This window comes from Tursiops truncatus, chromosome 9 (genome assembly GCF_011762595.2).
Source record: "Tursiops truncatus isolate mTurTru1 chromosome 9, mTurTru1.mat.Y, whole genome shotgun sequence".
In the NCBI taxonomy this organism is placed as follows: domain Eukaryota; kingdom Metazoa; phylum Chordata; class Mammalia; order Artiodactyla; family Delphinidae; genus Tursiops; species Tursiops truncatus.
This window is the reverse complement of record NC_047042.1, coordinates 41,312,614-41,325,698: the sequence shown is the minus strand read 5'-3', so window position 1 is coordinate 41,325,698 and position 13,085 is coordinate 41,312,614. Positions and strand designations below refer to the sequence as shown.

Genomic DNA, 13,085 nt, shown 5'->3' with positions numbered 1-13,085 from the left:
AAATTTCTGATGAAATCTAAAGCAGTAATTGACTAAGTTATGTTATAAGATGACAGAGCAATTTATTAACTAAACAATTTGTTTTCAGCACACTTGGGAGCTCTGTTCCCATGGACAGAGATACAGATAGTTAAATTAGGTCCACATGATAATATCAAAGATATCAAATGGATTAAAATACTTCCATCTTGAGTTTTCCCTTAGGAGTTTGAATAATTTACCACGAGCTTATAATATCCCCTAGAATGTGTAGACAGACGTCATGGTCCCAAGTCTACTGAACCCTAATGAGGTTATAAGTTCCTCCCGGGTGTTGCAGGTCTGTGGAGGCTGTTGCTTATCTTGGTTCATGTTTAACCCAGTGGCCTCGGATGCAGGAGGAGTCAAAATCTGTCAGGAATGTGAGTGCCCTTTTGGTCTGGAAACCAGACAAAATAATCAAAACCCAAAGTGTAGCTTCATGAATACTACCGAAGGACAACAACTATGTTTTCTCGCGTTTCCTAAGGTCATATTAGAAATGATAACATTACTTTTGTAAATTGGAGAATTAACAGTTACAATTCTCTGTACCTAAAAGACACTAATGGCAGACTCTATTCCTTTGTTTGAACTTCAAGCTCTCTCTTATCCAGACCTGAGTCTTAGACTCTCACAGCTGGGTATTAGGTCCTAATATCAAAATCTGCTACCGAACCACATGTGATCAGTGTTTTGCAACAGAGAGAATAAATGATGGCTCTTGGCAGGTGTCCCAGGCAACACAAAATTCATATGAAATTACAAAAGATGATGAGTAGTCTGATTAAGATTTATTGCCTTTATTCACCTTGATTACTTATTGTTCCCCGAGCATTTCTTTCAGAATAGGCTAATTAGCATACCTTTGGGCTCCAAGCAGAACAAAATACAGGAAATTATGTGTAGAAATCAGTAGTGTTGGACAGTGTCTCTTTTCAAGAGAGTGTTTAGCAGCCTCTGAATAGTGCCGAAAACATCTGCTGGCAACGAGCTGCATAAAGCGCTGGTCAGGTCACTTGGCTCAGCATGAATTGAAATTATTAGGGAAGAATTTACTCGCAAAGACATAACAAAGCATCCCCTCACCTCTTCACAATATTTCAGGTTAACCGACTTGCCATCACTTCGAACACAATCCAGCATCCTCGTTTTCATGCCATTTCCACAAACTGCCTTCTCACTCAGCTGGCACGTACTCCAGTCTGGAAGGAAGGGAGCATATCAGAACAGAAGGCTATGCATGAACCGGATTTCAAATGAAACTCGGATGACCTGAATCCCATATTTAATTCACAACTGCTTCCTAAGCCCCGCAATCAATCATCCCACACGCAGAGCGTATGGGCCCCGGCTTTGAACATATCTGGAGTCAAATGGAAATGCTGGCGTTGCACATCGCTACAGGGACTATTCCTGAGGCAGATGTCTCCCTGACAATCTTGCTAGCTAGCTGTTTGGTGATACTGTAGAAATGGCTGTGGCCTGCAGATCAAATGTCATTTAAAAACTTTTCTCCTAACGAAAGTAGAAATTTACATTTCAACATTTTTGTTTAAGCAAAATAGTCATAATTTTAATGGCTCGTACTTTAGGTAGTTATATCCAAATAAACCTGTCTTTCACTTACTGTCCGTACTGTAGAGTACTGTAAAATGTATGCTTATTTATTTCAAAATCACTTTGGCCATATTTATTTAATTCCCTTTATTATATGTCTTTTGCAAAATAATTCTTTCTTTCCAGGGTAACGTAGCATGCCCCAGAGAACTGTGATTTCATTGTGTCATGAAAGGAAACTGAAAAGAAAAACCAAAGGAGGAAAAAGTCAATCTGACTGCTGTGTGTCACTGTACAGTCTCTGGGGTTTATTTTGGTGTGAAAATTACTTGGGAAAAATTCCAGAGTAAGCTTCAGTGTTGCCCTAAGTCATACAAACCATGAAAGTCTTCTTTCCTAGAGTATATGCCTTGATGGTGTGAGATGAGGGTTTGGGAAAGAAATGGAATTTAGATTAAGCCTTTTTTTTCTTAAAAAACCCTCATCTATCTTTTTTCTCCTATACCTTTGATAATATTTATATCTCTGAAATGTTTATATTCTCTTCACGCACTTCTTGGCAAGCTTAAGATTGCTGATGTCTTTACAGCAGACTAATCATGCCTATGAACTGCCCCCACGGAAAGAACTGTTGTCCCAGTATTCACAGTGATTAAACACATTCTGAAGAAGAAAGACATCTTTCAATAAACTGATACCCATGGGAAGATATACCTTTTATGTGCACCTTCTGAAAGTGGGAGGGTGGCTTAAATAGGAACCCTTAGACTATTCTCCGTCTGCCTTAAGAGCTAATGTTTGTGTGATCATTTCATTCTCTATTTTGATGTTTATGAAAAATAAGGCAGATAAATATTTCTTTCAGTTAATACGGAATTATTTCTGGGAGAGGAAGCAGCATGTCCAAAAGGCACGCAGATGGAGTTGACCAACACTTCCGGAAATGCTGCTGAGCTGACAGACGTGGGATTTGGCCTTTAACTCTATAAGGAGATGACTATTCACATACCTGTTACATTATAATCATAGTGGAAGCAGTTTTTGTTCAGGTTACAGGGTTCCTTCTCAACAGCATCAGGGCAGGCTCTTCCTTCATCAGCAGGTTGTCTGATGGGATCAGCTGACCTTTGCCGGAAACTGTTTTGACTGCAAGGCTGACAAAGAATAATATAACTCCTCAGAAAGGTGAATACTCAGCCACACAAGAGCTAATGTATTAGGGAGAGCACTGGAGCAAGAGCTAGAACCTTTGGGACACTGGCTAACTTAAACAATCTCATAACACCTCACTTTCTTCATTTATAAAATCAAGGTGCTGGATGAGTTTCTGATGTTCCAGCTAGCTCTAAGATGCTGGGAACAGGGAATGTTGTCTGCCATTCCAGTACACAAAGAATGTTGCCTGCTGTCTCAGTTCTACAATGATCAAGGCACCAGCCACTGCAGCTGCTGCAGGTGATGTGCCCTAAGCGAAACAGGATGGAGGAAAAGAGGTAGCATTCTGTGCTTTGGATACTGACCCAAGACAGTTAAGATACATGTCTAAGGAATGATTTCAATGAGCCCAGATTCTTGCATCTTCCTATACACAGGAAAGCACTAAAGTCATTAACTAGAGATGTCTGTTTTAGTGATTAGCAGTAATCTTTTGATGTCTGACTGTATGTTCTTTCCCAGCAAAAAACTCCTGTTTATCCTGGCTCTTCCTTTACCTTTTCAGAGCAGTTCCTCAGAGCTATCTAAAAGGTTGTCTCCCAGGCTATAATCCTCAGTAAGATCCCCGAATAAAGCTTAACTTGCAACTTTTAAGCTGTGTGTGTTTCTTCAGTCGACAATGCTTAAGGGATGTGTCTAACCTGAAAAGGTGTCTGCACCCCCTTGTTTATTGCAGCACTATTTACAATAGCCAGGATATGGAAAAAACCGAAGTGTCCATCAATGGATGAATGGATAAATAAGTTGTAGTATAATTATACAGTGGAATATTATTCAGCCATAAAAAATGAGGATTTCTGCAATTTGTGACAACATGGATAGACCCTGAAGGCATTACGCTAAGTGAAATGTCAGACAGAGATAAACAAATACTGTATGATCTCACTTATGTGCAATCTAAAAAACAAAAGAAAAAACAAAACTCATAGAAAAAGAGATCAGACTTACAGTTACCAGAAGTGGGGGTAGGAGAGAAGGGAGAATTGGAGGAAAGTGGTCAAAAGGTACACATTTCCAGTTATAAGATAATAAGTAGTAGGGATGTAATGTACAACATGATGACTGTAGCTAACACTGCTGTATGTTATACAGGAAAGTTGTTAAGAGACTAAATCTTAACAGTTCTCATCACAAGCAGAAAATTCTTTTCCTTTATTCTTCTTTCTTTTCATCATACCTATTTGAGAAGATGGATGCTACTGAACCTATTGCGGTAATCATTTCACAATATATGTAGATCAAACCATCATGCTATATGCCTTAAACATACAATGATGTCTGTCAATTATTTCTCAGTAAAACTGGGAGAAGAAGAGCCTATGTGTCGAATATTAATAGATACATCACATCATCCACACACAAACACATACATATGGTCATATTAATTACTGTAGAATACTAATAACTAATAATACTAATAATACTAATACTAATTACTAATAACTAATACAGAAATTATAATCTATTTAATATAGTTGACAGGACCTGAAAAATGGTTTTAAGGGTGAACTTTAAATAACTAGTTATATACAACCTTTATTTTTCTAATGTGCACACATATACGCACACAAACACAACTTAGCACGAATTAAAAAGACTGGTTGCCATTCTCCTACTGGTACAGTCTTGTTTTGAAAACATTTGGTTACTAAGATCAGAAACAGTAACTTCAAATCTGATGCTATGGAATTAAATAGAATAGAAAATCATTTGCATATGCTTGTGAAACAGCTGATTTTTTTTTTTTCTTTGGTTCGCGGGCCCCTCACTGTTGTGGCCTCTCCCGTTGCAGAGCACAGGCTCCGGACGCGCAGGCTCAGCGGCCATGGCTCACGGGCCCAGCCGCTCCGCGGCATGTGGGATCCTCCCGGACCGGGGCACGAACCCTTGTTCCCTGCATCGGCAGGTGGACTCTCAACCACAGCGCCACCAGGGAAGCCCGAAACAGATGATGCTTAATTGCAATTTAACCTGTATCCAAGTCAACTGCCAGCCTGTTTTGCTCCTGCTCTATCAGTTGGCTGCTAATCAGCATCTTTAATAATGTTAACTGAAATAGAAAATTAATTTCTCCTTGAAAACATGTATCTGTCCCATATTATATTTCAGCAAATTAATTCCACATTAGATGTACCTTTTCCATGATTTGATGCCATTCTGAAGTGTGCAGCTTTACAAAGGTACACAAGGGTAAGCCAAATTTCCCACATCATCAGCCAGTTCTGTTTCAAGTGACTCTCCTCCCAGGGTCCCATGGAAGAGGCCCTACGGGCTGCTGAAATCTAGAAGCTTTGTGTGATTGGAAACTCTCAGCTGGCTTTCCAGGCCCAAAGAGGCTCAAGAGTCAGTGTGTGGAAAGAGATTCACTGATGCACAGCTCTCTTCTTTCTATTCCCTTTCTTACCAGGATCTTCTGCGTTGTAGTGTCAATACTCCTGCTGCCATACCCCTACCGTGTGAAAGACTATTCCTACAATTTTAAATGGATTGGGCAAAAAGCAAGGGATGATAATAACCTGACACCATTAAAGTATTTTTACTAGATTTTCATTCTTTTTCCCTTTACCTGGAGGGAATCATTATCACCACTGCAGTTTTTAACATGCTGTGAATTCATAAGCAAATGTAAAGGCATTTTGGGACTTCCCTGGTGGTGCAGTGGTTAAGAATCCACCTGCCAATGCAGGGGACACGGGTTCAATCCCTGGTCTGGGAAGATCCCACATGCCGCGGAGCGTCTAAGCCCTTGTGCCACAACTATTGAGCCTGCGCTTTAGATCCCACGAGCCACAACTATTGAAGCCTGTGCTGGGTTTAGGAGGACGGTGGAGGAGCATAAAGCTTGCAAGAGGTTGAGCTGTTTCAGTGTGAGTCCAAACATTGCTGATTTTAAATGGCACAGTCATAAGAATGAAGTAGCCAAAAATACGCCTTGCTTTGGTAACTAATTTAGTAACCAAGCTATTATTTTCTTAATAATATTTTTAAAGCTTTAGTGGTAAGGAATTAAGCAAATTCTACATTAATAAATGGTTAATTGTCTCACCAAAGTGCATCGGGTCCACGGACCCCATTCAGTTATCACACAATCCTCGGGACATGGTAATTTGCACTCTCTAGAGCCCAGAGGCATCTCTTCTGGGTCACAGAGGTAATCCTCTACATGGTCAGAAGGGCCATCCGCCGTGTTCTGCATGCATCTAGAAGAAAACATACCTATCAGTGAAGGAACTGGGACAACTGAACAATGGCCAACCCATAAGGTACAAGGTTTTTCATAAGACATCACCATGGAGATGGGGGATGGGAAGCTTTGCATTTAATGAATAAAATTCTCCAAACATAAAGACGTAAAAGGATCTCTGCCTCCCATACCTAGTTGTATAGCTAATGATTTAAAAATCTATGCTTGCATGTATCATAATCTTTTAAAGTTATAGCCACTGTGTATACACTCTGTGTACATAAACTATGTGTCTTCCTCTTAAAGGAGAGGGTCATTTACACCCATATGTGATGCAGAAACTAATGAGTTCACCGAAGATATTCATAGATGGGTTACAATTTTGGAATATAATGCATGTTTTTCTTCTGAGGAAAATGGTGAATTCCATGGAGAAGGCAGATTCATATATGACGGAAGACAAGGCACACTGAAATCTCCTAGGGAGAGATTTCAGTAAGTGGTTTTGAGAAAGTAACTGATGGCATTTATCAAGTTGTTTTGTCATTTCAAAAGTAATTTTCGCTTCCCATCTGCTGATAACCTTAAAAGAAAGGCAGAAGTGAAGAGACAGTCATAAGAATAATAGCACAAATTCTCTAAACGTGGTTGTTGGGATCTTCCTATATCTTGACCTTTTTTATTCTTAGTTTTCCTTTTAACAGAACAAATTCAAACATTTTATTACATTTCATTCTATTGTAAGCAGTCATAAAGGGCTCCTTAGTCATCTCTTGGGAATCTAATTAATGTGGCTAGTACCAGACTTAACTTTTACTGTAGTTAATAATCTCTCAAGGCACTTTTCGAATAGAAGAGAAAAACTTTATCCCTCATTTGTAACTCAGAGAAGGTCAACCAAATTAATAGGTTTGGGAAGAGAACTGCATTGCAGGAGATGAAAAGGAAGGCTTGAGCTCTTAAGCCTCTCAAACCCACTGCAATGTTTTAAACTGTTGGTTGCATTATATTACCAATTATATCTGGAATGTCAACTTTTCTCAGGGATTTACAATCAGTAGGGACATTGCATCTTCACAAATCTCCTCTGCAGAATCACGTTTCTATACAGCGCTGCTAATTTTAAGAGAAATGTGGTTTTCCTGTGGAACGCATTCAAAGACTGGAAAACTAAGCTGTTGGTTATGTCTTAACTGGGTTTGTAAGCTGGAAAAATAGCCACACAAATACCCACCTCTGCATTTTTTTTGATACTGAATATATAAAAGGTAATCACAAAAATATGCAAATGTAGACAGACATTTATATAGTTTCATTGTTGAAGGAAAAAAATAAATTATGAATTTCTCTGGGAGAATTTTAGTTTCCCAGGAAAAAAGTTCTAGCTTCAGTGGCATTTTAAAAATGTTCTGTTGACAGCAGCTAGGAGAGGACAGAGCAGACGGGACAGTTCAATCTCCAAAGTTGGATTTGCTAAGAAAAGATTACATTAATGTGAGGCCCTGACATGATGTACAAGGATTAACTTGCAAAATTACCTATTGATTCAAAGTTAAGGACAGATGTTCAATACTCTATTAAGTAGTTATGTGCATAAAACTTTGTTTTCAAAGGTATTTCTTTTCCTTCGATTTTTACTATACAGGTAATAGATTCATTTTAGGAAAATCACAAGAAATAATACAAATTCACTACATTCTATCAGAGATAACCACTCTTAACAGACTACTATATTTAAACATATATTTTCATTTCATTAAACAGGAGCAAACTTCACCTACTATCTGTCCCACTTAGGAAAAACATCAACAATACATTATAAAAATCTTTTTGTGTTATTAACTGTGTTTCTAAGACATAATTTTTAATGATTACATTTGAATTCCATCTTTTGAATGTGCCACAATTGCTAAAAAACCCTTCTTGTTGACATTCAGATTATGTTTTATTTATTTGAGTTAGTATGAATGATACTTTTGTCACTGCAGAATAGAATAAATATTTGGATCAAGTCTTGAGCCCAAAGGGAAGCACTTTAAGTTCATTTGCTTTCTTCAAATTCCTGGCCTTTTCTCCTTTCCATAGGAGAAGGGATTATGCTGTGAAAATACTGAACTATTTTAGAAAACAGCCACCAAGTTGGAGGCCAAGGGTGGGCCCAGATGCCCACCACAGTTGTAGCAATAAGGGGGTGCATTGCCTGCAGAAAATTCAAAAGCAACAATAGAAATAACCAAATCTGTTTGGTTTTTATTATCATCATGTGCTGGCAATTCTACAAAAATGTTAGTGAAAAAATATTCCTTCCCAGCAGGGCAAACCACTACTATTACTCAGTCTTTGATGTCACACCATCCTAAAAGAGAAAGAATGAGATATTTTGAAACCTGCCCTCTTATAGACTCTTCTGTCCTGAAATGTCACCCAATGCTTGCATCTAACAGGACATTTGACCTTAATTAGCAGAGGGTAAGGTTTTGGAGGTATACTACTGAATAAAGAAAGAAACATTATTACACAATCAGAAATTCCAATCAATACTGATCTTCTGTTTTCTCTGTTTGCATTAAAAATGTTTACTGGAAAAATAAAAATAAGTTGCCTAAAAAAGTTACTGTGTTTAAGATGTGTTTGGAAATGTTGAGAATACCTATTCACAAAGCAAAAAGCAGCAACATATACACAGCCGAAGGGAAAGCCGAAAGAAGTTCATTATTATAATTTTTTTAATAACAAAAAACACAACCTGATCAAATTTTTAATATAAGAAAAATATTTTTATATTTGAAAGAGAAATTTTAAATTTGGCAGAAGATTGGCAGAAAACAGAATCTCTGTCTTTTTCTTCCCTGTTTCCTTATTAACTCATTACCTCCACCCCACCTCATCCACCTTTAAAAGTTATTCCGTAAAATAACTTGAGAGTTCAGATGGGCTTTTGAAAAAAGAGATAGAGACTATTTTTACTGGAAGAAATGTTTTACATAGTGTGCCAAGGTTTTATGATATAAACGTTAACTTGTTCTACTTTCCTACTGAAACAGATTAAGAAATACGAATCTTAAATTCATGAAAAATTATGTCATGAGTGAGAATGGGATTCTTCACAACAGTTGTTGTCAGGTTTGGGATGTTTTTATGTTTTTCTTTACTGTGTGTCACTCAGCAGAGTTAGAAGAAACTGGTTGTAGTTAAAGAGTGACAAGAGACTTGAGTTTGAATGCAACTGTCACTTTACTAGGTGTGTGCTCTCAGCACACTACTTAGTAAGTACTTCTGAATCTACTCTGTAAAGTGGAGATAATAAAGCCTCATATACTTGTTTCCCAGGTTTGAAACCCTTAAGGATCATATGTAGATGGTGTAGGGATAAGTTAATGAGTTAATTTAATTGTATTACAATTATTACAATAATTTAATTGTATTAGGTTTTAGGGAAGTTCTGTGAATATGACAGGGTCTCAGTTTGGAGAAACAGGATTTAATAAAGGGGACAGGCTTGTGGATGGATCTTTCAAAACAGTGAGGGGTATGTGGGGTATTATAGAACAAGGCTGCTCAGTAGAGCTTTCTATGACAATGTAAATACTGTGCTGTCTCACAGAATTGCCACTAGCCACCTCTGGCTACCGAGCACTTAGAATGTGTCTAGTGTGACTGAGGAAATGCATTTTATTTAATTTTAATAGATTTAAAGTGAAATAGTCACACGTGGCTAGTGGCTGCCCTACTGGACAGTGTGGTTCAGAAAACAAATGAGAGGCACTAGCCAGCGGGGAGGTTTAGGGAAGGCTTCCTAGAGCAGATGAGAGTATTCAAAAGATAGCCAGTTTGATACAAAGGATAAAGAGTTTACAAAAGATTATCACTAAGATACAGTTAGAAATATATTTGACCTTTAAGGAAGAAGTTACTAGGGTTGGAAAATCTGCATTCATTCACCTCACATTCAATGTGCAGCCCTTTCCCTGCAAGAGTACCTTGAAGCAAAGCTTCCTAAAATCAGAAGGCAGAGGATGATACACTGCTGCTGGAAGCAGATCCCTTTAGAGCTTTCTACGAACACAGACTCCATAAAAATAAAACTGAAGACAATTTCATTCAGGAGATTGGGAGGAGGGCAAGCTCATGTTGGCACATGAGAAATCGGGAGGTGGCTGTGCCTTTGCTTCTCTGTGTAACTAGGCTTGGCCTTACCTCACTTTTCGGGTTTGCACGCCCTCTCCACAGTTGTCCCGCATGTTCACAAAGGTCACCTTGCAGATGCTCCATGGCTCTGTAACCCATACGTACTGGCTGCAGTCACTGTGGCAAGGGACGACCTCATACACCTGAAACGCACACGGTTCTCAATGACCTCACCTCACGGAACCCCATGAGGTAAGTGGGAACACTTCGTATCACAGTTATCATGATATTCTTGTTTAGCTACTCTGAAGCCTTTCCTTTACTGTTCATTATTCTAAAACAGGAATATAGAGGATCTCTTGAGAGTTCTAGCAGTGAAGGGTACGGCTGTGTTGTGCTGCTCCTCTATCACATTGCAGCTGGAGATTGGACCTCATGGACCACATCAGACACATTCCATACTTTCCTAGACTGACCCTTACCACATAGCATTGTAATTTCCTGGGCCATATGTCCTGTTCACAGTTTCATTTGTCTTCAGTACTTAGCCCAGGATGCTTGCTCATATATCAGGCATTCTATAGAGATTTGTTGAGTAAGATGAATAAATGAATAAAAGAATTAATGAATTAAGTAAGCATATCAAAGTAGCTGTTTTCAAATAAGTTTCATTTGGCCTGTTTTCCAAATAAGTATGTATACCAATAAGAATTTTGTGTGTGTGTTCCATATATGAAACTAAATTAGAAGATAAATAATATGAAATAAAGCTATCTTAAAACTAACTAAACCTTGGAAGCAAGGTCTGAAATTGGTCTCATATTACACAGGTACAAAGCGGTGAGGGCCACATAAAACAAAGCAAATTGTCTCTGCTCTGGTGCCCAGAAAGGCTTGCAGCCCCAGGTCTGGGGTGGTGTGCTTGGCTGTTTCAGGATTTTTAGCACAATGAACCAATTATGCTCTTTTCTCAATGAGAAAGAAGAATGACTAAATAAATGAAAAAAAGGACCATAATCCACTGCAACAGAGCTGACTCAACCATTAAAGAAAAATGTCTCTCTTAAAATCATTTCAAAGTCTATGATAACTCTTATTTCCTATTTTACATACACACACACACAAACTACATGAATATTTCATATAACTATTTAATTCCAGAAAATATAAATAGTCCTCTGGAGCCATTCTTTTGTGCAAATTTTAGTTTTACTAAACATCCAAGTAAAGTGAATAAAGTGGACCTATTCCACATAGGAATAAAAAGTGTGCACTGTTGGAGTGAGAATCTGTAATTACTGTCATAAATTATCACCTTCACGTTGGGTGCTGTATTAAAATAGGACTAAATACTATTTTAGTATTTAGTAAAATATTACCCTACAAGTTGTGGAGAAGGGAACAACTGAAGGGAAAATGCCACCTTTCCTAATCCTTTGATGGCTTTCATTTTAATCTCCTACACTGGAGTGAATACAAATCAGTTCAGAGCCACCTCCTGCTACCGCTTTGAGCCCACCTGCACCTCTGCCTCTCCGAGAAGCATGCGACCATTAACAGGAGGGGTCATTGCCTTTTCAAGGGTGGTGAATTATGCTTGCTCTCCACTATCCCTGTACCTTAGGCCCTGATAGTGAAATGAGAAAACACATGTAATATGCTAGGAAAACAGAGGGAATAGCTGCAGAAAAAAAATTTTATGGAAAACATGTTTTCCCCTATAAAAGATAAGAGAAATAGCAGGAAAAGAAATACATTCTCTGATGTCAGGAGTAAAATGAAAACAAACAGCACTCTATTATGAACGATGAGGTTTAAAAGTTCTTACCTGGGCCTGGAGTAGTGTTCACCAGGAATGAAGAAAAGAGAGAGAAACAAAGATAAATTAAACAAAGATAAGTATATTTGATGAGAAGAACTCATGTTCTAAGTTTCAAATATTACCCATATATAAAAGGTGGGGGTTTTTTTGGTAAATGATTAGAACATCTTTCTTAGACCTTAAAAGAGAAAATCCAATTCCTTATTACTGTTTAAAATTAAGATACACAAATGAGTACTGCAAACAGCAAGTTAAGGAAAGGATTTGATGGGCAGGATGAAGAAATCAAACTGAGTAGACATCAAAACACGTATCATGGGGAATCAATATATGACTGCAAATATCTTGTGGTTCAAATTGTGAGTGGACTATCTATAGATTGACTGACTGACTGATATATTGATTTTAATCCATCCATCCACCCATATTTCTGAGGAAATGGGGATTTGCTTTCTCAACTGGAAAATGGAACCTCAGAGATCATTTCCAAGGCAAAGTACGACTTAATTACTGAGGAACGTATAACTGCAGTAAAAATCTATATGATTTACAATTTTCAACACTTACACAAACCTTTGCATATTCTTTACTTCCCTAACATTTTACTAACAAATCCCTAGAAGTTTCTATTTTTTAATGTAGAACATTTGTGCTCAAAGTCAAAGATTCAGGAATCTATTATTTCTTGTTTTAGCTTTGATTTTTCCATTGTTCATGTCTCAATATACCACCAGTAGGCTGATAACAAATACTCAGATGTCCTTATCATACTCTGCATTAGATTATATCAGAGTGACAGAGAAATGGCTTAGGTTAAAGAGTTTTTAAGCAAGGACAACTTGGTACAACCAATTTGAACTTCTTCAAATTCACTATTTAAAAAATGCTAAGGCAAACATAGCTCATTTTAATTTTAAAATCTGGCTGTTCACATACACACTAAAGGTATGAAAATGTGTAGAATTTATTTGAATCATGGATAAAAATTTATTAAAATTTAAATTTACTATTGGAAATTCAAGATTTCAAAACTTGTAGAATAATATTCTTTTGTATTATAAACATTACATTTCAGTTATTCTGTTTAATCGGGGTCATGCATTTTCTTCTTTGGAAATATTCATTAGGACAGAGAAACTCGATTACCAGTAGATGGCA

At 37.6% G+C, this 13,085-nt stretch overlaps 1 protein-coding gene across 1 annotated transcript in view; it reads right to left on the bottom strand.

The window, feature by feature from the left end:
- THSD7A (thrombospondin type 1 domain containing 7A) overlaps positions 1–13,085 on the bottom strand; it is a 455,780-nt gene that overhangs the window by 27,046 nt on the left and 415,649 nt on the right. The window contains exons 15-19 of the mRNA XM_073809674.1: positions 11,934–11,939; positions 10,175–10,308; positions 5,840–5,993; positions 2,588–2,732; positions 1,108–1,223 (exon numbers count right to left, since the gene is read on the bottom strand). Of these exons, the coding sequence (XP_073665775.1) occupies positions 1,108–1,223; positions 2,588–2,732; positions 5,840–5,993; positions 10,175–10,308; positions 11,934–11,939 (555 nt within the window). The remainder of the gene's footprint in view (positions 1–1,107; positions 1,224–2,587; positions 2,733–5,839; positions 5,994–10,174; positions 10,309–11,933; positions 11,940–13,085) is intronic.